At 52.7% G+C, this 24,915-nt stretch overlaps 1 protein-coding gene across 3 annotated transcripts in view; it reads left to right on the top strand.

Annotated features, from left to right (window-relative positions):
* The window catches only part of SEZ6L (seizure related 6 homolog like), a 192,107-nt gene that overhangs the window by 100,639 nt on the left and 66,553 nt on the right, over nucleotides 1–24,915 (top strand). For all 3 annotated transcript variants that reach the window (XM_070066047.1, XM_070066048.1, XM_070066049.1), the window contains exons 2-6: nucleotides 15,225–15,968; nucleotides 16,949–17,082; nucleotides 17,411–17,603; nucleotides 19,138–19,323; nucleotides 23,293–23,458. In XM_070066047.1, the coding sequence (XP_069922148.1) occupies nucleotides 15,225–15,968; nucleotides 16,949–17,082; nucleotides 17,411–17,603; nucleotides 19,138–19,323; nucleotides 23,293–23,458 (1,423 nt within the window). The remainder of the gene's footprint in view (nucleotides 1–15,224; nucleotides 15,969–16,948; nucleotides 17,083–17,410; nucleotides 17,604–19,137; nucleotides 19,324–23,292; nucleotides 23,459–24,915) is intronic.

Genomic DNA, 24,915 nt, shown 5'->3' on the forward strand with positions numbered 1-24,915 from the left:
CCTCCTACCTCCCCAGGGCTCGCTGGGGGACCCATGCGGGAGAGGGGTTCTGCACTAATTTGTGTGTAGTAAGCAGCGCTCACCCTGGAAAAGCAGCCAGGCCAGGACTGAACGGCCAGCTCGGGGAGGGACACACAGGGAATGCATCAGCCGTTCTCTTGCCTCCCAGGGACAGGGGTTGGGGGGTCAGGTAGCCCCGTGTCGACTCCTGGCTTTGCTCCTTAGTGATTAATGGTGGCGCATCCCTGTGAGTCTGTGCTTTCTCGCTATTAGGGCAAAGATGAAGACGGTCCCCTCTCGGGGATGTTGTCTCTGTCCCCAGAAAATAAAGCCACCGTCGTCTGAAGTACGTCCGAGGAAAGTACTGTCCTGCACCTTAAGTGAGACAAATGAAGGCTTGCATTTGGAAGCATTTGCATTTGGAAAAACTTTTTCAAAAAAGAAAAAAGATTTATTTATTTGAAAGAGTGACGGGGAGCCGGGGGACAGACAGAGAGAGAGAGCCCATCCATTGGTTCACTCGCCAAATGGCCACACAGCCAGGAGTGGGGCAGACCAAAGCTGGGAGCCAGGAACTCCATCCAGGTCTCCCACGTGAGTGGCAGGAGCCCAGGTGCATTAGCAGGGAGCCGCCTGGGAAGTGGAGCAGCTGGGATTGGAACTGGAGGTCACAGGAGATGCTGGCGTCACAGGCAGTGGCTTCACCCACCGTGAAACAGCTCCTGACTGCTCACCACTTCCCTCACCTGGTCCACACCTGGACCAGGAAGGCTGCCTGTCTGAACGACACAAGGCAGGAAGCTGAGACCTGGAGGGCTGAAATGTGCAAAACCAACGCTCGAACCCAGGTCTGGTGATTTCCCGGGATCTTTCCCGCTCCGAGCGTGTCCTTATCCGCTTCCCATCTGCTCCTTTTTCTTACCTCTGAAACAGACCAAACAGATAAGAGAAATTATGAAAACCCTAGCCGCGTCTTTTTAAACTCACATATGGTCTCAATTCATTTCCAAGGATTCTATTTGCCTCCACGGGTGTCCAGGTCATTGAACCTCCCAGCCTGGGCTCGCTCTCTGAGCTGTCTGCTCCGTCTGTCTCCCTCTCTCGATGACTCACTGATTTTCATGTACACAAATAAATCACTCCATGTTCCTGTCCGCCTCGCTACTGGCAAGGAGACGCGGGCTGTGAATGGAGTGGGGGCCGGCGGGGGTGGGGGGCGGAGCCGGAGGTGGCAGGGGAGAGGCGTGTGTCAATGCTAATCAGTTGGCACTGATGGCAGCCACAGTTAATCGGATTGTTAAAGATCCAGTGGCAAGATCACATGGCCCCCACCCCGGGAGATCATTCACAGGGAAGACGGATGTGGTGCCCCGTGGATGGTCTGCCGAGGTATAAACCGGACAGAGAAGCTGTCCAGTGCTTTCTGAACCCGGCGTGACATGCAAAGGCGGCCCATTGTCGGGGAGGATTACAGAGGGCAACTCTCGAAACACGGAGTCTTTTCTTGCCTGTACAAGCTTGCACCTACTGAGAGTCCCTCTCGGCCTCCTGGGTGCTACCACGGCTGCAGGGGCCGTCTGGGTTCTGGTTCCAGTGTGCGGTGTGGTAGACACCAAAGTCCACTCATATGGTCTGTGGCGGGTTGGACACAGTGTGGTAAACACCCCTTTAAGTGGCAGGTGGCATAGGGGGTTTACACTACCAGTTACCCCAAAAGTTAAGCTTTGGTCAACTTAACGCCTAGATAAACATGCTTTGCTTTCTGATATGAGGAGTGAAGAGATATTCTATGCAAAAATATAAACTACTTGTTCAGCTTCCAAAAAATAAAGTTTATATGCTTCCTATTCGGGACTACCTTATTCGGCTTTAAGAGAAGACAGGTGAGGCTGCCGCTCAGCGCTGAGGACAGTAGCACAGAGGGCAGGGGTCTTCCAACACCCCGGTCGTCCTGAATGTGGTCATGATGCATGTGGTCATGAGCAGCCATGCTGTGTTGGCATGGACACCAATCACCAAGCAACGACACAAATCGCCAAGATGAATTCCGTTTGCAAAAAGGTTCCCAAAGGGAAGGAGATAGTGACATGGGAGGTGTTGGAGGAGATAAGTGTGACCTAAGGGATCAGGCAGGCCCAGCCAAGGAGAGATGCAAAGCAGGAGAGTTCCAGGCAGGGAGCAGCAGGAGCCAAGGCCCTGGGGTACAGAATGAATCTGGAAGCTTTAAAGGGAAAAGGCTTTAAAAAAAAAAAAAAAAAGTGTGTGGCCATCTTGTAGTGAGCAGAGGGAAATGAGAGAGGGAGATCTGAGGGCCTCACCCCAAAGGCTCTGCGGCCAGGGAAACAGCTTTGATCTTCCTCTCGGTGTGACGGGAAGCCACTGGCGGCTCTTACACAGAGGCCCTGTGATCCCATCATGCTTTAAAACTCCTGCCCGCCCACACCGATGACAGGAAACAGGAATCTGATCGTTTGATCGCTTCCAAGGGTTCCTCGGGTAATATCCTGAGTGGGGCCCAATTTGGAGTGATTGGTGGGAAATCCCAGGAGTCTCACATCCTACCTGTGGATGACAAATTCCCGTCTGGCTCTCCAAAGGTGCAGGCCCTCCAAAACCTGGCTGACATGGCTGCAAACTCAGGTACTCTCTGGAGGAGAGCAAGGCGCCAGGTGAAGTGCAGGCCACTTGTGCTTAACCCAAGAAGATAAAAAAGGCCCAGTTCGAGGGTCCTCTCAAGGCTCAGAGCTCTGAGGAGCCTGCTTAGGGTTTGAAGGGCTGGGTCGTCACTCAGCCCACAGGTCCACATCTCTGATTTTTACTAACTGAAGATTGGCACAAGGAGCCAGATGGCCTCAGCTTTCTCCCGGGTGCAGTGGAGCCGTAGATAGTGGACAGATGTCCACACCGTGTGTCGTCCTCAAGGTTGGGGTTTCCAGGAGCAAGGAGAGAAGCCTGGAGAGAGAAGAGAAAGAGAGGAGAGGGAGACACTGTGCAGCCAGCTTTGCCGTCCAAGGGCTCTGCCCTGGAGACAGGCTCCAGTGCTGTCAGAGACTCCCTAGACCCCCAGTCAGAGCATCCTTCTGTGCTGGGGAGAGAAGCAGGCACCGAGCGCCAGATCGGAAGTGCTGTTTCCCGGGACTTCCTGTGAGAGGGAAGATGCCTTGCCTGCTCCCCATGGAAATGTGAGAGCATCAGAGACCTGGGGCAAGGCTGAGCTTTCTTCTCTACCCTCCTCTGAAAATGGAATAATAAGTCTAAAGGAGTTAATGTGTGTATTAGACCATAAAATAGCACGCACGTGGCAAAATAACCAAACAGTGTAAAAGAACAGACGATCAAAAGTTAACCTCTCTCCCCCCACAAACCTCAGTACTTCTCTGCAGAGGTCGTCCCAGGACCTGGTCCCAAGGGAGAGCTGGCGCTCCCAGCACTCTGCCTGCATTGCTTCCACTTCACACTCGCTTTTGTGCTGCTCATACCCTGGCACTCTTTTTATTATTTGTTACTTTGTTGCATAATTTTTGAATAGGTAGTAGCCTCTCTCCATATACATACGTACACACATACAAATGTACCTGTATAAGGATGCTTCAGAGAGTTCATGGCTTGTGGAAATGGAATTGAAATATAAGTTCCTTTGAATTCCCGAAAATGTTGAAATTCATGCAATTTTTGCAGAATATATATTTCCTGTGAAATTTTCAAAGACTTCTCATCTGCATGGCTATGCAAGCTTTTTACACCAAAATAAACTTATCTTGTAATGCCATTTTTCCATGAACTTTCTGAAGTATTCTCACATTAGTTGTACTCTATTTCATTTTTTAATAGTTGCATTGGGGCCAGTGCTGTGAAGTAGCAGGTAAAACTGTTGCCTGAAGTGCCGGCATCCCATATGGGCACTGGTTCGAGTCCTGGATGCTCAACTTCCAGTCCAGCTCTCTGCCTGGGAAAGCAGTAGAAGATGACCCAAGTTCTTGGGCCCCTGCACCCATGTGGGAGACCTGGAAGAAGCTCCTGGCTCCTGGCTTCCTATCAGTGCAGCTTCAGTTGTTGTGGCCATTTGGAGAGTGAACCAGCAGGTAGAAGACCTCTCTCTCTCTCTCCTCTGCCTCTGGATCTCTGTAACTCTGCTTTTCAAATAAACAAATAACTAAATCTTTTTTTAAAAAAACTAGTTGCACTAATATCTTTGTTTATTTATTTATTTTGTGAGGCAGAGAGCAAGAGAGCGCCTATCCTGCCATCCAGTCCCCAGATGGATTGCAATGGCTGACACCGGAACAAACCAAAGCCAGGAGCCAGGAACTCAATCCAAATCTCCCTCAAGGGTGGCAGGGAATGAATCACTTGAGTCTTCCCAGCCACCTCCCAGGCTCTGCATTGGCAAAAACTGGAATCAGGAGCCAGGGCCAGGGCTTGAACACAGGGCCTCCTGTCCGGGATGCAGGTATCTTAACCAGCATCTTCACCATCTGCCGAACACCCACCCCCTATTCTATTCCTAAGCTAAAGATGTATGAGCAGGGGTATTTGTTACTTTCATCTGTACCTCTGAGTGACTGAAATATTTCAAACAACATTTCTTCGTAAGTGACGGAGAAATATATGCCATGTATTAACGTCGAACGTTCACACAGACAGAGAATGACAGCATGCTCACAGCAGCTGGCAGGCTGCTGGGCAAGCTCTGTGATTTACAGACATGATCTCACTTCACCCTCTAACAACCCTGAAAGTCAAGGCTGGTGTAGCCCCATCTTCCAGATGAGAACAGCGAGGTCCAGAGAACAGAAGAGGCTGTCCGGGATGTTGTCAGCAATTAACAGTGGGCTAAGCCCAGAGCACCTAAGAGATGTCATCTTTTCTAAGGTTAAAAAAGAAAAAAAAAAAACACTTAATTATTTTTGTTCCAATGCATTTTATTTAGAGACTAAGCAAGACCACATTTTGGAAGGCAAGACTGGAGGACAGGGAAGGAAAGGGAGGGCTGGGCTGTGGGGCACTGATTGCATCTCTGATTCCCTACCTTTTAGATCTCCTTGTATTTTCTCAACTAGATTATTTTATAGGAAAAAATATTTGAAGATGTGGGAAAGAGGAAAGGGCACAGGAAACGATCTCAGAAAGTCTCTACCTCTCCCTCAATTTGTCCCACAATCTTGAACAAGTCACTTTCCCCTCTCTGAGCCTTGATTTTTTTTTTCAACTATGAAAGAGGAAGAAAAAAATGTCAACCTCCCAGGACTGTCCGTGGTTGGGATGCGCTTTGCAGAGAGTGAACTGGCATGTGAAGTTCAGGAGTGTCGATAGCAACATGTGACCGAGCCAGTGGATGAGCCCCCCCCAGGCTCCCCCAGGCCGAGCCCCACCTCCACCCTTGGCCTCAGGGTCTCCTCAGACTTTGGATGGGATCAGCCACGTGACTTTCTCCAGGAGTCCTTGTTCCCACAGAACTGAGTGATCTGGGTTCTCTCTGGCTGAAATGAACAAGAACTGTGTTTATTAGCTCTGCTTATTCATTACCCGAGCCAAACATCTGGGTGGCGACATCTGTTGCCAGGTCCAGTGACTGGCACGTAGTAAGAACTGGATGGATGGAGGGAGGGATGGATGGATGGATGGAAGGACTGAGTGATGGGTGGATGGAGGGAGGGATGGATCAATCGATTGATGGATGGGTGGAAGATGGATGGAGAGATGGGTAGATGGATGGGGGTGGGAGGGAGGGATGGATGGAAGGACTGAGTGATGGGTGGATGAAGGGAGGGATGGATCGATCGATTGATGGATGGGTGGAAGATGGATGGAGAGATGGGTAGATGGATGGGGGGAGGGAGGGAGGGAGGGAGGGATGGATGGAAGGACTGAGTGATGGGTGGATGGAGGGAGGGATGGATCGATCGATTGATGGATGGGTGGAAGATGGATGGAGAGATGGGTAGATGGATGGAGGGGGGGAGGGATGGAGGATGGATGGATGATTGGATGGGTGGATGAACGTTGTATGGATGGATGGATGGATTGTTGGATGGATGATTGGACGAGTAGATGGGTTGCTGTGTGGATGGATGAGTGTATGGGTGATGGATACACTGATGAATGGACAATGGCTGGATGGATCAAGGGATGTGTGCATTCATGGATTAATGGGCCAATAATCAATCATGAGTGGGACCAGGAAACTCAGCCCTCATTGAATCCAACTTCCTTATCTATAAGCAGGATTGTGCTAGGACTTTATCCAATCCTAAAGGCCAGTGACAGGAATAACTCAAGGCTGTTCAGTGCAGGAGTGAGAAGGAAGTTTTGTTACGTGCTGAGGACAGTGGCAAGTCAGTTCTAACTTGTTAATTATGGTTACGCCACTGGTCCTCCACCAGAGGCAACACTCCTGCCTAGGAAACACTGGGCAATGTCTGGATTCACAACTGGGAGCAATGGGAAGCTGGTGTTCATAGAGGACAGGGATGCTCTTCAGTGTCCTACAGTCCCTGTCACCAACACTCCCTCTTCCCGCCTGCTCAGCAAAAATGATCTCGCCTGGATATAGACGGCATCAGCTTAACTGACAGTACTCGGGCTGTTCCTGGATTTGTTTTTGGTTTAGTCTGATGTGCCCTAGTGTAGGTATTTCAAGTCTTAAATAGCCTTGTCTTGGGATTCTCCCGAACATATTGTGTGTCCCCGGGGAGCTCTTTCCCCTCTCTTCGGACCTCAGATTCCTTCTCTGGACAACCTGTAACGTGATCTTTTGGTTTTGTCTTTGTTGGCACCAAGCAGACCAACCAAAGATTTCTTGTGGAGTATGAAGGTCCAAAAAATAGCCGGTGGTGATGATTCAAATAGTGACTAAGACTTTTATAGTACTTTTACCAAAAATACAGCCATTGAGTCATCTCCAGTCCTTCTTCCCAAAGGTAATCATTGTAAACACTCCCACAGGGAAGAATTATCATCCTCTCTACCAAGACACAGCGTTCCAAAGAGGGTCAACGACTTTGTGGGTGAATGAAGTGCTTATTTGGTTACAAATGTGCCTCTGTCTTTCCCAGGTCTCTCAACCAGAAAGTGCTAAAGCTGCCATTTAAACCAGCTCTTTTGTACATATTTTTATGTTCACGAAAATATCCTATGTTTATTAGACCTCTTTTGGAAACTAGAAAAAAAGATTAAAATTTCACCAGCAGTCTCGCCACCCCAAAGAGACAAAGACCACCACATGGTGCCATGCCTTCCAAACCAGACACACAACTCTCTGCATTGCAATTTGTTCCACTTGGGTGTTTCTAATTGTTTCTATATATGCCACAGAATTTTACAACTTGCTCTTTTCTTTTTTTTTATTTATTTGACAGATAGAGTTAGACAGTGAGAGAGAGACACAGAGAAAGGTCTTCCTCCCGACAGTTCACCCCACAAATGGCCACTACGGCTGGCGCTGTGCCAATCCGCAGCCAGGAGCCAGGTGCTTCCTCCTGGTCTCCCATGTGGGTGCAGGGCCCAAGCACCTGGGCCATCCTCTACTGCCTTCCCAGGCCACAGCAGAGAGCTGGACTGGAAGAGGAGCAACCGGGACTAGAACCCAGAGCCCATATGGGATGCTGGCACCACAGGCAGAGGATTAGCCAAGTGAGCCACGGTGCCGGCCCCTATAACTTGCTCTTCTCACTAAGCACTATAGCAAGAGCAATTGTCAGCCCTTGCTCCTTGTACCTGCAGGACGATTTGCTGTTGCATGGAATGCTGGGCCTTTCCCAGACTTTCTGCTGCTGTGGCGGCTGCTGGGCATTTAAGAGACAAACCATAGGCTTCAGAATCTGCGCTTCCTCCATGTTAATGAGAAACCTCCCGTCTAATCTCCCATCTCCTCATCAAAGTTAGGAGAAGGAGAGAGAGGGAGAGAGACGCCTCTTCCCCAGTTTGGATGGCAGGACAAATGTTTAACTGCCTCCTGTGTTGTTTGGCTCTGTCCCTAGAGAGAACAAGCAACACCAGTTTGCATTTAATTAAAGCTCCATCTCTTCCGTTTCATCTCTGCCTTTGGTTATCAGCGAGGCTCTGTCTTCCTAAGACTTCCAGGACAGGGCCTTATCTCAGAGCGCTGAGTGTCAACCAGAGGAGAAAATACACATCCTACGCTTCCATTGGTTGATTGATTGATTGACAGCACTTGAGTGGAGCCCTGAATGTACATGATAAAGAAAGGATCAGCCAAATGTGACCACTATGATTGAAATTTTAAAGTGCGCTGAGAAACAGAAGTGAATTTAACCAGTGGTCATTGAAGCCCCAGGAAAACCCAGCCTATTAGAGCAAGTTATTAAGTTGCTGGCTTTCTGAGGCCCTGGAATCCAATTTGGACTAATCCTCAGAGGGACTTGGTTTTGCAAGGCACTCAGTTGGCCAACCTTCTAGCTAAGAACAAGGCCTGAAGCCTGCACATGTTGCAAACCACAGATGCACGCGCACCTGTCTTGAACTTGGCCAAATCTTGAGTTGGCCAACAGGATCCCAGCTGTGTATTATCTCAGGCGGAGGGGACACTGGGGGCGAGGAAGCGAACTTCCCTCGTGCATGCAAAACTCTCCCTGACAGGCAGGTTTTCCGGGAACTGCTGAAAGCTGGATTTGCTTCCTAATACGGTGCTTGGTAGCCGCTGTGCTTTGCAGCTTTTACGCTGGGGACCCCAGAGGATGGGGACGGGGGCTGCAAGCAGGAATCCACGCTCGAGTGTTTTCCTCTGCTTTTGTTGACTCATCCGAGTCTTGCAGGGCTTGGATTGCCAGTGGAGGTCATGGGCTTTGCCAGGAGCCAAAGCGTCACCACCGGCTGCATAAAGCCACACCCCACTTCCTTCCACCTGCATCCTGGGGCTCCCAGAAGGCCGTGCGAAGGGGGCACACATGGAACACTGGGGGAGGTCACAAGTTCCTGAACCTCCGTGAAGGCCCCGTATGGAAAAGGCAAAATCAAAATCACAATGCAATGTCCTATTGACCCAGATAGAATGACTACTGTAAAAAAGACAAAAATCAACAAACGCTGTCAGTAACGCCGAGAAAGGGGAACTCCTGCATACAGTGTTGGTGGAAATGTAAATTAACACAGCCTTTATGAAAAGCAGAGTGGAGTGGCTACCCCACTCCTGGGTGTGAATCCAAGGGAAATGAAATCATTGTATCAGGAGACACCTGCATGCCCATCTTGGCACATGAGCCGAGATGCAGAATCAACCAAGACGTCCCTCAATGAACGGCTGGATAAGGAGAGGTGGTGTGCATGAACACTGGAATATTACTCAGCCATTACAAAGAATGAATGCCTACCATCTGTAGAAACATGGGTGGACCTGGAAGACCTTGTGTTGAGTGAAATTAAGCAGGTGCAGAAAGACAAACACTGCATGATCCCACGCGGGTGTGGACGCTAACAGTCAGTGTGCGAGAGGAAGAGAGTAGGGCAGTGGTCCCTGGGGAGGAGGAGGGGTGTGAGGGGCAGGGGACGAGGGGAGAGCTGGATAACCAGAATCAAAATAGAGCTTGATAGGAGAATTATTTCCAGTGTCCTGCCACGCAATGGAGCTACCATAATCTCCAGTCACCTCTCGAATATTTGCAAACAGCCCCAAGAGTCCGGACTCCGCCAACATACGGAGATGATACATTTGGATTACCCTCCTCTGATGCTTCCACACGGGATTCAGGGATCTGCTTATCACACTGGGCCCCATAACTATTGAAAAAGTGTCCAGAGGCCTTTCCAACCTTCAGCTTCCCAAGCGCCCCCTCCCTGGAGGTCTGTATGTGCGGGGTGGATGTTGGGGTGATGGGGGTGGGACCGCCCTCCGGGAGGTTAGAGAACCACTTCCACCCACCCAGCAGAGACCTCGAGACACCAGCATGTGGGAGGGGAAGGGAAGAGGCTGCTTCATACTGAGAACACCAACCCACAATACCCCATAGTCCTTTTCTCTTAAAAAAATTCATTTATCTGAGAGGCAGAGACAGACTTCTACCCATTGGTTCACCCTCCGAATGTCTGCTATGGTCCCACGCTGGAGCCAAAGCTGGGAGCCAGAAACTCAATCCAGCCTCCCACATGGGAAGCCCCAGGAAAACCCAGCCTATCAGAGCAAGTTATTAAGCCGCTGGCTCTCTGAGGCCCTGGAATCCAATTTTTATTCCCATTTTGATGGGTAGCAGGGACCCAGTTCTTGAACAATCACCACCACCACCCCCCAGCATCCAGCATCTGCAAGAACAGGGAGCTGGAGGCAGGAAAGGAGCCGGGATTGAAATCCGGGTACTTGGCCGGCGCCGCGGCTCACTAGGCTAATCCTCCACCTAGCGGCGCCAGCACACCGGGTTCTAGTCCCGGTTGTCCCTCTTCCAGGCCAGCTCTCTGCTGTGGCCAGGGAGTGCAGTGGAGGATGGCCCAAGTCCTTGGGCCCTGCACCCCATGGGAGACCAGGATAAGTACCTGGCTCCTGCCATCGGATCAGCACGGTGCACCGGACACAGCACGCCGGCCGCGGCGGCCATTGGAGGGTGAACCAACAGAAAAGGAAGGCCTTTCTCTCTGTCTCTCTCTCTCACTGTCCACTCTGCCTGTCAAAAAAAAAAAAAGAAAAGAAAAGAAATCCGGGTACTCCAATATGGGACTCTGGCATGCTAACCATTAAGCCAATGCCACCACCACCCTGGCCTCACTTCCCAAGGCCCTGTGTTTCTTACTACAGGTAATAGCATGTTCTTTGGGGTCAGAAAAATCTAGATTTGAAATGCAGCTTTGCATTTTACTGAATGTAAATGTCCCCAAATCTCTGCCCATCTGTAAAGTAGGAAGATAAAGTTCTACCTAATAAAGCTAGGTAAGAATTAGATGCAATGACAGATATAAGGCATTCAGTACACGTATGGCACACAGTCAGAACTCAATAAAGACATCAAAAATAAAATGCCATAAATGTCCCCGTTACTACCGCCAAGGCACACTGCTGAGGTTTCTCTCACCTTCTTGTGTGCAAATGACCCAAACTGTTCCCCATCCCCCTGCCCCCAACAATTCTCTCTCCTCTCCCGTCCTCCCCGTCCCTCCTTCTCTGTTTCTCTCACCTCCCTTGCAGTCAATGGGGCGAGTTTATGCAGGCACCAGCTGAGCACCGGGACCCAACAAGACTCATCAGCCAGTGTCAACACTTAGCAGCCACTTTGTCCAACTCAGTAGGGCTAACAAATGGCTCTCAGGACAACTGTGACTTACCTGGTTGTCTAAAAAGCCAACGACATCAGGAGTGGGCATTTGATGCAGCAGTTAAGATTCAACTTGGGATAGCCACATCCTATCACAGAGGGCCTGGGTTCTAGTCCTGGCTCTGCTCCCCACCCCCGCTTCCTGCTAACATACACCCTAAGAGACAGCAAGTGATAGCTCTAGTACAGGGGTCCCTGCCACCCATGTGGGAGACCCGGACTGAGACTGAGTTCCTGGACCCTGGTTCTGGCCTGGCCCAGCCTTTGTTTTGGGTATTTGGGGAGTGAACCAGTGAATGGCAGCTCTCTGTCTCTCTCTCCCTTTCAAACAAATTAAAAAAAAAAATAAATTAAGAATTGAAAGCAGCAATGTCAGAGTGACATATGTCCTGTGACCACCATCTGACACACAGAGAAGACAGAAAGAAGAGCCATGCTGAGATGGCCGAGACAGCAGTGGCCAGATCCGGACACCACCCAGGCACGTCCCCAGCCTCGGTTGCATCCCCGCTCTCCCCACCAGACCACAGCTTTGTCTGGGGCGCTGAGTATCCTGGCCCCTTGCTCTCCAATCTTCTGTCCCATTGTCCCCTTCTACCACCGCAACCCACAAAGACATCCAACATCTATCACTTGGTGAAAGACACTTGCGCTCGCGCCCGCTCATCTGTGCTAACCCCGACAGGGAAGACTCACTCACTCCCCCACGAGGGGATCCCAAGCCTCGGAAACATTAATGTGGGTGCCCACACCTCCCGTCCCCCAGCTCCTCACTGCCACAGGCAGGATTTGAACCCAGCTCTGATTCTGCAACCTTGAGCGATGCCTCCCACCTGGGACTGGGAAGCCCACTTGGTCCTCAGTGACCTTGCCCCTCCCCTCCCCTCCCCTCCCCTCCCCAGTGGCCGCGGCTGCCGAGAAGGGACGCTGGCTGGGAAGCAGTGTCACACCACGGGCGCATTTGCTGGTGCCAGCTGCACACTGTTGCCGTCTCTACCAATGAAGCCGCCGAGTCCATGAAAGTAAATGAGGCTTTCCAAGAGCGGCTGCAATAAATTTAAATGGCATCGCCAGAGGGCTGGGAGACGGGCGCTGAGTCAGTGCCGCTTGCGGCAGGTCGACGGCATTGTCCCCATGACGTCATTCCTGGCTGTGTCACCGTCATCATCACCACGGATGTTCTCTCATTCCAGCATCCCACAGTGGGGAGGGGCCGCGATGGCGCTGAGCGCGGTAGAAGTGCCCACAGCAACGTTTGCTGAGCGCTCTCTAGGGGCGATGTGCCATCCTCGGTGCTCTGCCCACATCAGCCGACTGAGTGAGGACGACCCTAGGGAATGGGGAAGAATGGACCCATTTGACAGTCGGGGAAACTAAGGCTCAGACGAGTGTCGCCCTGAACCAGCAATGGGCAGAACTGGATCTCAACAAAGTAAACAAAGCTGAATTCAAGCCTGGTTCCACCAGACAGCTGCTGGGGTCAGCGCGTGACCAATATTGCAGGCAGACGGAGGTGGGCGTGGCTGTAGCAGCTGGGACGCTGGTCGGGACGCTGCCTCCCATCTCACACCTGCCTGGGTTCCAGCCCTGGCTCCACCCCCTATTCCAGCTTCCTGCAGATGTGCATGCTGGGAAGTGGCCAGTGATGGCTCAAGTACTCGGGTCTCTGCCACTTACATGTAAGACCCAGATGGAGCTTCCAGGTTCCCAGCCCTGGCTGTCGTGGACATTTGGGGAGTGAACCAGTGGGTGGGTGGGTGTATATGTGTCTGTCTCTCTCTGCCCATCAAATAAATAAATACATTTTAAAGATTTATTTTGTTTATTTGAAAGGCAGAGTTGGGGGGGGGGGCAGGAATCTTTCATCCACTGGTTCACTCCCCGAATGGTCGCAGCAGCCAAGGCTGGGCCGATCTTAAGCCAGGACTTCTGGATCTCCCACAGGGGTGGCAGGAACCCAAGCAATTGCTTTCCCAGGCCATAGCAGAGAGCTGGATAGAAGTGGAGCCGCCTGGACTCGAACCGGCGCCCATACGGGATGCTGGCATCGCAGGCAACGGCTTTACTCACTCCACCACAGCACTGGCCCCAATAAATACATTTTTTAAAAAAAGTTAGACAGGCCCTGAGTCTTGGGGATCATTAAACTTGTTTTACTGGAGTGGGGTGGAACCAAGGCGGTGTGTGCTCCACAGAGCAGACGTGTTGGATCCGGGATTGGAGCTTTCTGGGGGGCTGGCTGCACGCCGTGTGATCCTCTGTCCCTGTGGCTGGGCCGGGCAGCCCCGCGTGAGCCGGCTCTCTGGAGTGAGTGTGTGCTGAGTGGACGCGGTGAACCACACAGCTTTTAGGCTGACGGCATTTTCAGCTTGTGCTGGGTGTGTTGGGCTGTACCTCCACCGAGGAGCAGCCCGAGACAAAACCACGTCACAAGGAACTCACAGGGTATGTGAGGCCCACGGGGACCTGGCCTGGCTTGAGCCCAAGGACCCTCTAGCTGCTCCCCCTGCCCCCTTGCTATTCCTGTCTTGCTTCAGCGGGGCCTCCAGGTTTCCAGGGTCTTCACCCATCCCTCTGTCTTGAATCTGCCTCTTGGCTGTGTGTCCCACACGGCTGCATTTGTATTATTTTGTAAAACAGAAGAGCAGAAGTGTCCCCTGGATGCCCAGGGTAACATAACCCTGAGCTGAGGTACAGAGCTTGAAGAAAACGTGCCTCAGTTTACATCCCCACTCCTTCTACATTATTGGAGGTCCTAGTGCAGTGCGCAACCCGCCCAACTGTGCATGATGATCCTGTCTGGTGAACAAGCTTCCCTCTCTCTGAGCATCACATCCACTACAGCCGTTTCTGCTTTCCTGGCCCTCCACCACCTTCAGTGCACGTGCAGCCAGACTGCGAGGGTCTGAAGCTCTTGGTTCCTGTGAGCCTTGTGCTTAGCTGGTCTCAGCACAATCACTCTGGGGTCTTCATGGAAAGGAGGGAGGGAGGCATGAAGACAGAAATGAAGCAAGAAGAGAAAGAGAGGACGGGGCCGGCACTGCGGTGTCCTGGGTTAGTCCTCCACCTCCAGCACCGGCGCCCCAGATGGGCACCGGTTCGAGTCCCGGCTGCTTCTTTCTAGCCAGCTCCGTGCTGATGGCCTGGGAAAGCAGTAGAGTGTAGCCCGAGTCCTCAGGCCCCTGCACCCACGTGGGAGACCTGGAATAAGCTCCTGGCTTCTGGCTTTGGATCGGCGCAGCTCTAGCTGTTGCAGCCATCTGGGGAGTGAACCAGCAGATGGAAGATCTCTCTCTCTCTCTCTCTCTCTCTCTCTCTCTTACTCTTGCTCTCGCTCTCCCTGCCTCTCCAATAAATAAATAAATCTTTTTAGAAAAAGAAGTAGAATATTCGGACAAGCAAACAAGAAATAGAAAGAGGAAAGCAGGAGAAAAGTGTTTCTTTTTTTTTTTTTTTCTATTGATTGATTTGAAAGGCAGAGACAGAAAGACAAACAGACCGACAGAGCACCCATCTGCTGGTTCACTCCCCCAAATGCCCGCAGCAGCCAGGACTAGGCCAAGCCAAAGCCAGGAGCTGGAACTCAGCCTCCTGTGTAGGCAGCAGGGGCCCAAGTACTTGAGCCTCCTGGGGTGTTGGGAGGTTGGAGTCAGGGGCTGGGGACAGGGGCTGGGGAAAGGGGTTGAGGACAGGGGCTGGGGACAGGGACTGAGGGCAGGGGCTGGGGATAGGGGCTGGGCACAGGGGCTGGGCACAGGGGCTGGAGGCAGGCATTGGCTCCAGGCACTCTGAAGCAGGACAGGGCATCTCAGCGCCAAGGCCAAATTCACGCCCCAAGGAGATGACTAGGAGGCCGTCCTGGCAGGCCACCCATGGCACCCTTAGGAGGCCCGCCCTCCGCGTCTGGCAGAGGTGGAAGCCGTGACCCCCTGGCCCCGAGCCGACTGCTGTCTTTTCTCTCCTTCCAAGATGCCAGCCCAGAGGGAGACACCAGCCCCTCGGGTCCTGCTCTCCTGCCTTCCGAGGCTCTGCAAGGCGTCAGCCCGGGCCAGGAGAGCTCCAAGGAGCGGGCGATCGCGGTACCTCCACATCCCACCCCGTCGGACGAAGAAGAGTTTGGCGAGCTGGAGACGGAGGGGACAGCGGCCCCTGCTGGGCCTGAGCTCCCAGCGCTGTCCTCCGCGCCACCCGAGGAGGCGGCCACCAAACACCCCAAGTTCCCCCGGAAGAAGCCGCCTTCGCTGAAGCAGGTGAACTCAGCCCGGAAGCAGCTGAGACCAAAGCCCAGCTCTGCAGCGGCCACCCAGAGGGCAGGGTCCCAGTCCTCGGGCCCGGCTCTCCTCCCCTCCTCCACGGAGAAGTCCCAGCCCCCGGGAGACCTGGGCCACATCATGGCCGCGGAGCCGTCGTCAGAGGTGCCCCTTTGGTTGGACCGCAGGCAGGGAGCCGTCCCCACAACGCCTGCACCCCTGCAAATCGCCCCCTTTACCTCACAGCCCTACGTGGCCCACACCCTGCCCCAGAGGCCCGGCTCCGAGGAGTCCACAGCACCTGACGCTGAGGCCCGCCAGCTTCCCCCCGAGGACGCCAGCCCTGTAACCCTGATGGACAAAGGGGAGAACGAGCTGACCGGCTCAGCCTCGGAGGAGAGCCAGGAGACCACCACGACCACCATCATCACCACTACAGTCATCACCACTGAGCAGGCCCCAGGTAGGCAACTGGCCCCAACTCCCCCAGCCACCCCCCTCCTCACACCGGCTGGGAGGTGCCCAGGGCATGGGGGTGGAGGACTCCCTGGGAAGCCCAGGCCCCACCGGCAGGGTCCAGCTGTTGAGCCCCGGCTTGGTGCCGGGCCTTGTGGCTCAGAATTGATAATCTCGTGTTAAGGATGAGACAGAAGCCAGCAACTCTGTACCCCCACATCTACAACCGAGTGCCTGGGTTTCAGTTTCTGTTCCACTCTCCACGCCAATATCCTGCCAATGTGCACCCCACAAGGCATCGGGCGAGGGCTCAAGTCCCTGGGTCCCGTGGGAGACCTGGATGGAGTTCCCAGCAGGCATTTGGGGAGTGAACCAGCAGGTGGGAGATTCTGCCTTTCTCTCTCTCTCTCTCTGTCTCTCTCTCTCTCCTTTTCAAATAACTATACATCAATAAGTAAAAATTTGAAGATGAGAACAGTTGAGACCTTGTTGCCCCAAGTGACCACACGAGGCCACACAGCAAGTGAGTGGAGCGAGTGGACCCGAGGCCTCTTGACCGCAGAGCAGGATTCTGTAACCCCCCTTTGCGGAAGTGCTTAGCTCGTCCCCTCTGCAGTCCGCCCCTCCACAGCAGCAGAGTCTGAACACGTGTGGTTATTCTGTGCACAATGCCGCCTGGCCCCTGTGTATGGAGCAGCCAGGTTGGGTCTGGTGTTGCAGGCATTTAGAGAGGATTTGTCGGATGCGGGAGGAGGTGCCCGGGCTCTGTGCAAATACCGCGCCACGGGAGGCAAGCGGTGCACTGCGCAAGGGCACTCCGCAGGGGTCCCAGCGGAACCCAGCCCCTCCGTTACCCACGGATGACGCCCCATGAATAGCCCCAGATTTGTGATACCATGCACTCGAATGAACAGCAGGGGGAGGGCCGCCCACCTCGGAGCTCCGGTCTGCGAGGCTGTGCATCCTGATACGAGCTCTTGCCCGCAGCTCTGTGCAGCGTGAGCTTCTCCGACCCGGAGGGGTACATCGATTCCAGTGACTACCCCCCGTTGCCCCTCAGCAGCTTCCTGGAGTGCACCTACAACGTGACCGTCTACACCGGCTACGGGGTGGAGCTCCAGGTAACCCCGCAAGCGTGCTTTTGTTTTTTCTTTTTGCTCTGCCTCTTCCAGCAGGAAGTCCCTGGACCATCATCTGAGCCAGGCCAGCTAGTAGCATCCTAGTTAGTCTGGGTCTCTCTTTGTTCTACCGGGGGCAATTTTAGCTGGGTTTGTGGTAAATGAATAGGAGTTCCTGAGTCAGGGTCCTGCTGAAAGAACTCGAAGCACAGTGGGAGTGGCCCGCCGAGGTCAAGGGGGACGCTGCAGGGGGGGATGAGGGGCGGCTACAGCCTGGGAGGGTCAGGATTCATCTCGGAGTTTCTCTCTGCTGCCCCCTGCCGGTCCCCAGGTGAAGAGCGTGAACCTGTCCGAGGGGGAGCTGCTGTCCATCCGCGGCGTGGACGGCCCCAACCTAACGGTCCTGGCCAACCAGACGCTCCTGGTGGAGGGACAGGTGGTCCGCAGCCCCACCAACACCATCTCGGTCTACTTCCGCACCTTCCAGGACGAGGGGCTTGGCAACTTCCAGCTGCACTACCAAGGTAGGGCCTGATAGAAGGCTGTCTGCCTCAGTTTCCCCATGCAGCCAATGATTCTCCAGCATTTCAGAGCCAGAGACCACCGTCCCTCCCCTTGGCAGTTTGGCAAAACCTTAGAGTTATGTTTTTAAGATGACACAAGAAAAAGTACACGATTTTAGAAGCCAGTCGTATAGAATTATGGTTGTCAAAATATTGTTCTAATCTATATCACGATCCTTGTGCTCTTCATGCATTCATTAAATAACAATAAATCCTAGAAGTTCTGGTAATTACTGCAATTTCGGAGTACCAAGGAGCATAAGAAATATGTCAAGATATCCGTTCTGACACGGAAGTGTCTGGATTTCTCTTGCTGGCGGTCAGAGTCTACCCGTACGTAACAGCTTGTCGCCTGGATTCATTGATTAAGCAAAATACCAGTGCTCGTTGGTGGTCAATGAGATTAAGCGAGCATAGTTTCCCCTGCGAGGGATCCCGGGCCCTGGGCGAGGTCCCAGGGCTGCCCCCCGGCTCCTCCTCTCCAGCCTCCCCCTCCTGCTCCTCGACTGTTTCAAGTCTCCTCCTCTCTTGGGCTGTCTTCTCTCATCTTCCTTCCTTTCTCCCTCCATCCCTCTACCTCCTTCTTCCTTCTCTTATTTCTTCCTTGCCTCTCTCCCTCCCTGCCTCCCCTCCCTCCATTCTCTCCTCTCCCTCTCTCTCTCTCCCCCGTCCCATTCCCCTGGTTCTCCCTCCTTCTCCCATTGCTCCTCTTCTCATTCTCTCCCTCCCTCCCTGGGAAGTTCCTATGACCCTGGAGTTCCCCTTGGGCATTTGCCAGCTGCCGAGATCCCAGAATAGACAGGGGAGAGGTCAGTGCGCATCTGCCCATTGTGGGCCGTCCACACCACGGGAGCCACACATCCTGGAGGACGATTCATTTTTAACTTCTGTTCTCAGTCTCTGAAATCTGTGGGCAGCTGTATGAGGGGACCTCCAAAGGTTTGCAGCAGACATGGAATTAAGAGAGAACTCAGGCGCTGGCGTGGTCTTAGAGTCTGCGTCTTTAACAACCACCTAAGATGTGCATGCAGGAGAGGGCGGCAAATGCAGCATGCCAACTCACACTCCCCCCACACAACACACACACACCTGCTGTCCCGGGCTACACAGGATGGAGCTGGAGCCCAAGAAAGTGCTGGCCTGGCAGCTTCAGTGCCGCAGACAGGCGGAGTCACAAAGACACCCTTCTCGGTCCTCCCGTGTCCTGGGGGCCTTGTCTTTACTGGCTCCTGGGAAATGGGTCATGATCTCCAGCAAATTCCCCTGCCCACACATGCACACACACGCACACACCACACGCACACATACACATGCACACACACACATGCATGCACACACACGCACACACACGTGTGCACACAGGCACACACAAGCACACACCCATCCATGCACACGCATGCACACGCATGCACATCCACACATGCACACGCACACGCGTGTGCACACACACACGCACGCACGGCCTCACTCTGTCTGCCTTCGCATCTCTTCCCAGCCTTCATGCTGAGCTGCAGCTTCCCGCGGCGGCCCGACTCCGGGGACGTCACCGTGATGGACCTGCACGCAGGCGGGGTGGCCCACTTCCACTGCCACCTGGGCTACGAGCTCCAGGGTGCCCAGACGCTGACCTGTATCAATGCCTCCAAGCCCCATTGGAGCAGCCCGGAGCCCGTCTGCTCAGGTGCGTGCCTGCGTCGGGCTCACCAGACGCAAGGGTGCGGTCAAGAGGCAAGAGACCAATCCCCACCCCACCCCCACCCCCACCCCCACCCCCACCCCCACCCCCGGAAATTGGGCGGGACCCCCAGGAATGGCTCACCAACATGGCTGCTGGTCAGAGAGCATAGGCTGCCCGTCGTAGCTGAACACCTACTACGTGCCGGGTTATGAGCCACGCGCAAAGATCATGCTGGGAACAGGAAAACATCATTCCTGCCCTCCAGCCCTCACAGTCAAGTGCGATGTAAACAGCGCAGGAGAGCTGATGATAAATTCTGAGATTTAATTATTGCCGTTTTGATTCCCCCAAGGCCCTTCGGAATTTTTCCTTCTTTTTTCTTTTAAAGAAATAAAAAAAAATCCAAATCACAGGGCAGTTGGCCTCCGCGCCTCTCTCGTGTTAATTTTTATCTATGTGTGAAATCAGAGAGGAATTAAGCCTCCATTTGTGCTAAGAAAGATGGATGGGGAGCCAGGGCTGGCAAATGGAAGGCAAACAGAGCTATCAGTCGGCTTAATAAGGCAGAGAAGGGAGCGGAGGGGAACGAAGCCCGCAGCAGTGGAGAGGACAGATGGCAGGGTCCTCCAGCAGGGACCAAGCCCCGCAGCTCTGGGCTCCTGGGCCACCGGGCAGCGGCGCGTGCTGTGCATCCAGCCCCTATGCTGTGCCAGGTGGCACCGAGCTCTCTGTAGACGCCGTCGCACTGCGGTCCCATCAGGGCGGGTGGGGTGATTATCCCCATTTCACGGTGGGCAAACCTCAGGTGCAGAGAGCTTAAGGGACTTATCCCAGACCCACATGAGATCCGTGGCCCCAGTGAGGTTTGGACGCGGAGCTCGCTTACTTGGGAGGACAATCGCTCCACTAGTAAGATGCGAAAGGAAAGCTTCTACTGCTCTATGCGTCACCCCCCAAGAAGCACTGAAATCTAGGGTGCTATCTTTGCTGTCAGTCATAGCAAAAAGGAGGGCAAAAGCACACTCTTCTCTTCCTGAAATCCTAGTTAGTCCTAAAGTCATTCAACAAACATTCCATGTGCACCTGCTGTTGATTGACAAGTCTTGATCTGGAACTAGAGGAACAAAAAGGGGGAAAATGCGTTTTTCATTCAGCAAACACCCACCCAACACCTGTTATGTGCCGTGCACCTTTCAGGGTTAGCAGAAAGCTTCATTAATAAGACGCAAGGTGGAGTAGTGGCTCCAATAACAGACTCTGGAGTGAGGCCGACAGAGCCGAAGTCCCAGCTGTTCCTCTGAGTGTGTATCCTTGGGCAGGTGATTTAAAGATTTATTTATCTACTTGAAAGTCAGGGTTCCAGAGAAGAGGAGAGAAAGACAGACATAGAGACAGACAGAGGTCTCCCATCTACTGGTTCATTCCCCAAACTGGCCACAATGGCCAGTGCTGAACCAGGTCGAAGCCAGGAGCCAGGAGCTTCTTCTGGGTCTCCCACATGAGTGGCAGGAACCCAAGGTGATTAACAGGGAGCAGAACCAGAAGTGGAGCAGCTGGGACACAACCCAGCACCCATACAGGATGCTGGTGTTACAGGCAGCAGCTTTACCCACTACACCACAATGCTAGCCTGGAAAGCTATACTTTATAGAGGGAGAAATCTATAATGAAGCAACTAATCAAAGACGTATGTTCTATTTCTAGCCAGTCATGAGTTATGAAGAAAGGCTGAGGAGAATACAGAGAACGAGATGATGGGGGTGGGAGAGCAGAGACGCAGATGAGAGAACACGTGAGAATAGCTCGATGCTATCTTCAAAGTCAACTTCAAAGTGTTTTTCTTATACTTCATTTATCTCACAGTAAAGATAAAATAACTTCTTTTTAAAAACATGACTTATTTATTTGAAAGGTAGAGTGAAAGAGAGAGAGAGAGAGAGAGAATCTTCCATCAATTGGTTCATTGGTTCACTCCCCAAATGGCTGCAACGGCTGGGACTGGACCAGGCAGGCCAAAGCCAGGAGCTCCCTCTGGGTCTCCCATGTGGGTGCAGGGGCTCAAGCACTTGGGCCATCTTCCCCGCTTATCCAGGTGCATTTGCAGGGAGCTGGATTGGAAACAGGGCAACCAGGACCTGAACAGGTGTCCGTATGGGATGCCAGTGTTGCGGGTAGCAGCTTAACCCGCTGCACCACAGTGGGGACCCCAGGTTCAAGCTCTCGAGCCCTCCACAGTCTGGCTCCAATCGGGCTGCCCGACTTACACTCCTGCAGTCCTCTGGAAATGAATGATTCTTCCTGCTTTTTCAAGGCTGGCTGCTTGGGAAGGAAGATATTGCAGGCTTCCTTGATCTTCCTAAAATATAGAAATGGTTCCCTAGGCTTCAAACCCTGGTCTTGGCACTGGACTTGACCCAACCATGAACCTGGCCTGCATCTCACCCTTCTTCCTCCCGGGCTGCCTGCCCAGCCCTGTGAGAGATGCCTGCCGCCTACCAGCTCTTTTTGGGTTTGAAAAATTCACAGTAGCTCTCCCTAACAATACATGAAAAACAATTTCCTAAGAACCAAATATTTCCTAGGAACAACCTCCTTATTTGTGAACTGCAGAGGCTGTGTGGCTCTTTCCATTGCACAAATCACTTTTCAGTATTCCCCTATTAGATTTTGTACGATCAAACTCATATAGGGTTCTAGTAAAAACAAGTTTTCAATACAAAAATGTGGATGGTAGGAGCAAATAACTTTTCTATTCATGGTCTCAATTGATCCTTGCAAATAGCTCATTGAAACAGATATGAGAGACCATTTTCTAACTTCAATTTTTTTTCACCTAAAAAGTAGTGAGTGTTTTCTTATATTCTTTGAGAATGTGATCTTTAATGACTATATAGCGGGAGTGCTTTTATTTTACCAAACATTTGGAAGTAGATATTCATGTTGTTCCTTGCTTTTCACTCTTTTTTATGAAGATTTATTTATTTGAAAGGCAGAGTTATAGAGACAGAGACAGTTACAGGGAGAGATCTTCCATACACTGGTTCACTCCCCAAATGGCCGCAATGGCCAGTACTGGACCAAGCTAAAGCCAGGAGCCTGGAATTCCAGGGGGCCCAAGCACTTGGGCTGTCCTCCATTGCTTTCCCAGGTGCATTAGCAGGGAGCTGGATCAGAAGTGAAGCAGCCGGGACTTGAACCGGCACCCGGGTGGGATGCCAACATCACAGGTGGTGGGTGACTTAACCCACTGAGCCACGACGCCAGCCTCACTTTTCACTCTCAGTAACACAGTGGCAGTGAATGCTCCCATCCACAAGTCCTTGTGCAAATCCCAAAGTCTCTTCTTGGGATAAATTTCCAGATCCGTAACTCCTAGGTCAGAGTGTTTGAACATATTTTCTAGACTTTTCACTAAATTGCCCTCCTGAAAGATTGATGTGCTCTCTAGTCTCGGAATAAGAGGGACTATTTCCCATCCCTTTACCAAGTGCAGATTCTGTTGCTGCTTTTAATCTTGACAAATTAGGTGAGATGAAAGCGTATACTATCGACTTGCATGTCTTTTATTTGGAGTGAGGTGGAATTTTTTTAGTGCTCACTAAGTACTAAAAGCATATTTCTCCTTTGGGAAATTGCCTAGTAATGTTCTTCTTGATCGTCATTTTATAATTAAAAGTCTGGGCACAGCTAGCACCATGGAAGAAGCCTTCAATTGCAGCCATTCCCTGCCACAAAATAGACATATTGATGGCTCTAGTTATAGAGGGAGGTCCGCTGGCAGATAGCACGACCCCTCCTCCAGGCAGAACAAGCCCCTTCCGAGCTCTGCTTCCTGCTCCCTGTTTTTCTCATCTTAGGTCTCATGCTTCACCCTAGCTAGGGGATAGGAGATAAGGATGGCACAGGGAGAATAAAACACTCATCTCTCTCTCCCCCCCCCCATTGCCCACACCCCCTGCTCTCTGGACCCAGCCCCCTGTGGAGGAGCAGTGTACAATGCCACCATCGGCCGTGTCCTCTCCCCGAGTCACCCTGGAAACGCCAACGGGAGCCAGTTCTGCGTGTGGACGATCGAGGCCCCAGAAGGCCAGAAGCTGCACCTGCACTTTGAGAGGCTGTCGCTCCACGAGAAAGACAGGTGAGCCTCTGGAGGTTCCAGCTCCCTACCCCACCAAGCCCCATTCCCTCCCTGCACATTAGAACACGCCTAGGGGTTTGCAATCTTGCTCATGGAAGTCAAGAGAGGAAGAGGTTGGAGGATGGCAAGGATCTGAGCGGGCATTGGCTTCCACCTCTTCCTGTTATGGATAAGGAAGTTGGGGCTTATGGGGGAAGGGGCCTGCCCCAGGATACACAGCAGAATAGGAAGAGAGAGGCCAGGAGGGAAGCAAGGTACCAGGACATCACCCTGCCTCGTTCTCTCAACTGGGCATCCCTTTCCGCCGCTGAACAGGCAGGGGAGTGTTCACTGGGCATCTGCTCTGTGCTTGGCTTCTCAGCAGCAGCGGAGCAACCTGGGGCTTCATTAGACACCAGGTTCCCAGCCTTCCTTCTGGGGAGGCTCAGGGAGAAGCCAGGACGCTGCTGCTGACTGAATCCCTGGGGTGTCCCTTCCGAGCGATGCTGCCGATGAGCCAAGCCTAAGTTCACAGCCAGCAACACACATGAGCAGAGAGGCACGGGGAGTTGACCACAGTGAGCATGGCGTGAACGTTCCCACAATGGACCACACGGGCCCCTGGGCACAGCTCACCTAGGGGGCCCTGCAAACAAACAGCTGTGGAAGGGAGGTGTTGACATTGACCATGGAACACTGATTTCTCAAAGATGTCAGCTGGGAAAGAAGTTCGTAATAGCTCATGGAGGTCAAAGGTGAACACACACCAAGAAAGATGGAGGCATCCACTGTGCTGGGAAGGAAACGCAATGGTATCTGCCCCCTGCATTTTACTGAGGGAAAGGGCAGTTAAAGCACCACACCCTGTCCATCGCCAGAGGCAGAGCTAGATGAGAAATGCCACTTGGAGATAGTGTCAGGAAGAGGCTGGGTAACGGACCCCAAAAACACAAGGAGAGGGGTATTCCAAGGGTGGATAGCTCAGAGGAGTAGACAAAAATATGGAGAGGGGTGGAATGAGGAAGTCTGTAGCAGGGGTTCTTGGGGATACCAGGAAGACAGAAAGCTGGGGAGGTTCACAGAACTTGCGTCCTGAGCACTTTGAATGCCCAGCTGCTTCCGTGGGCAGCAGAGGTGTGGAAGGGCTTTGCGTAGTGGAAGGACATGAAGGAGGGTTTTTCAGATGGTTTCCCACAAAGTGAGGTCTTCCCCCACTGCGGTGCCGTAATCTGCGGCGTGCCGGGTGGGTCCTGCGGTCAGAGTGTCTGGGAGACAACGCCGTTGCCCAGCCCAGCCCAGCCCAGCCCAGCCCAGCCCTTTCTTGGGACGTATCCCAAGACACACAAGCCAGCGAAAGCACGGAGCCCTGCAGGAAAAAAAAAAATATGTGAAATTTGCATTTAACCCATTGTGTCCCAAACCCATCTGACCACAGACTATACAAGGATGTGAGATGAAACTAATTACGGTGGCAGACA

The sequence above is a fragment of the Oryctolagus cuniculus genome, chromosome 21 (genome assembly GCF_964237555.1).
Source record: "Oryctolagus cuniculus chromosome 21, mOryCun1.1, whole genome shotgun sequence".
NCBI classification, from domain to species: domain Eukaryota; kingdom Metazoa; phylum Chordata; class Mammalia; order Lagomorpha; family Leporidae; genus Oryctolagus; species Oryctolagus cuniculus.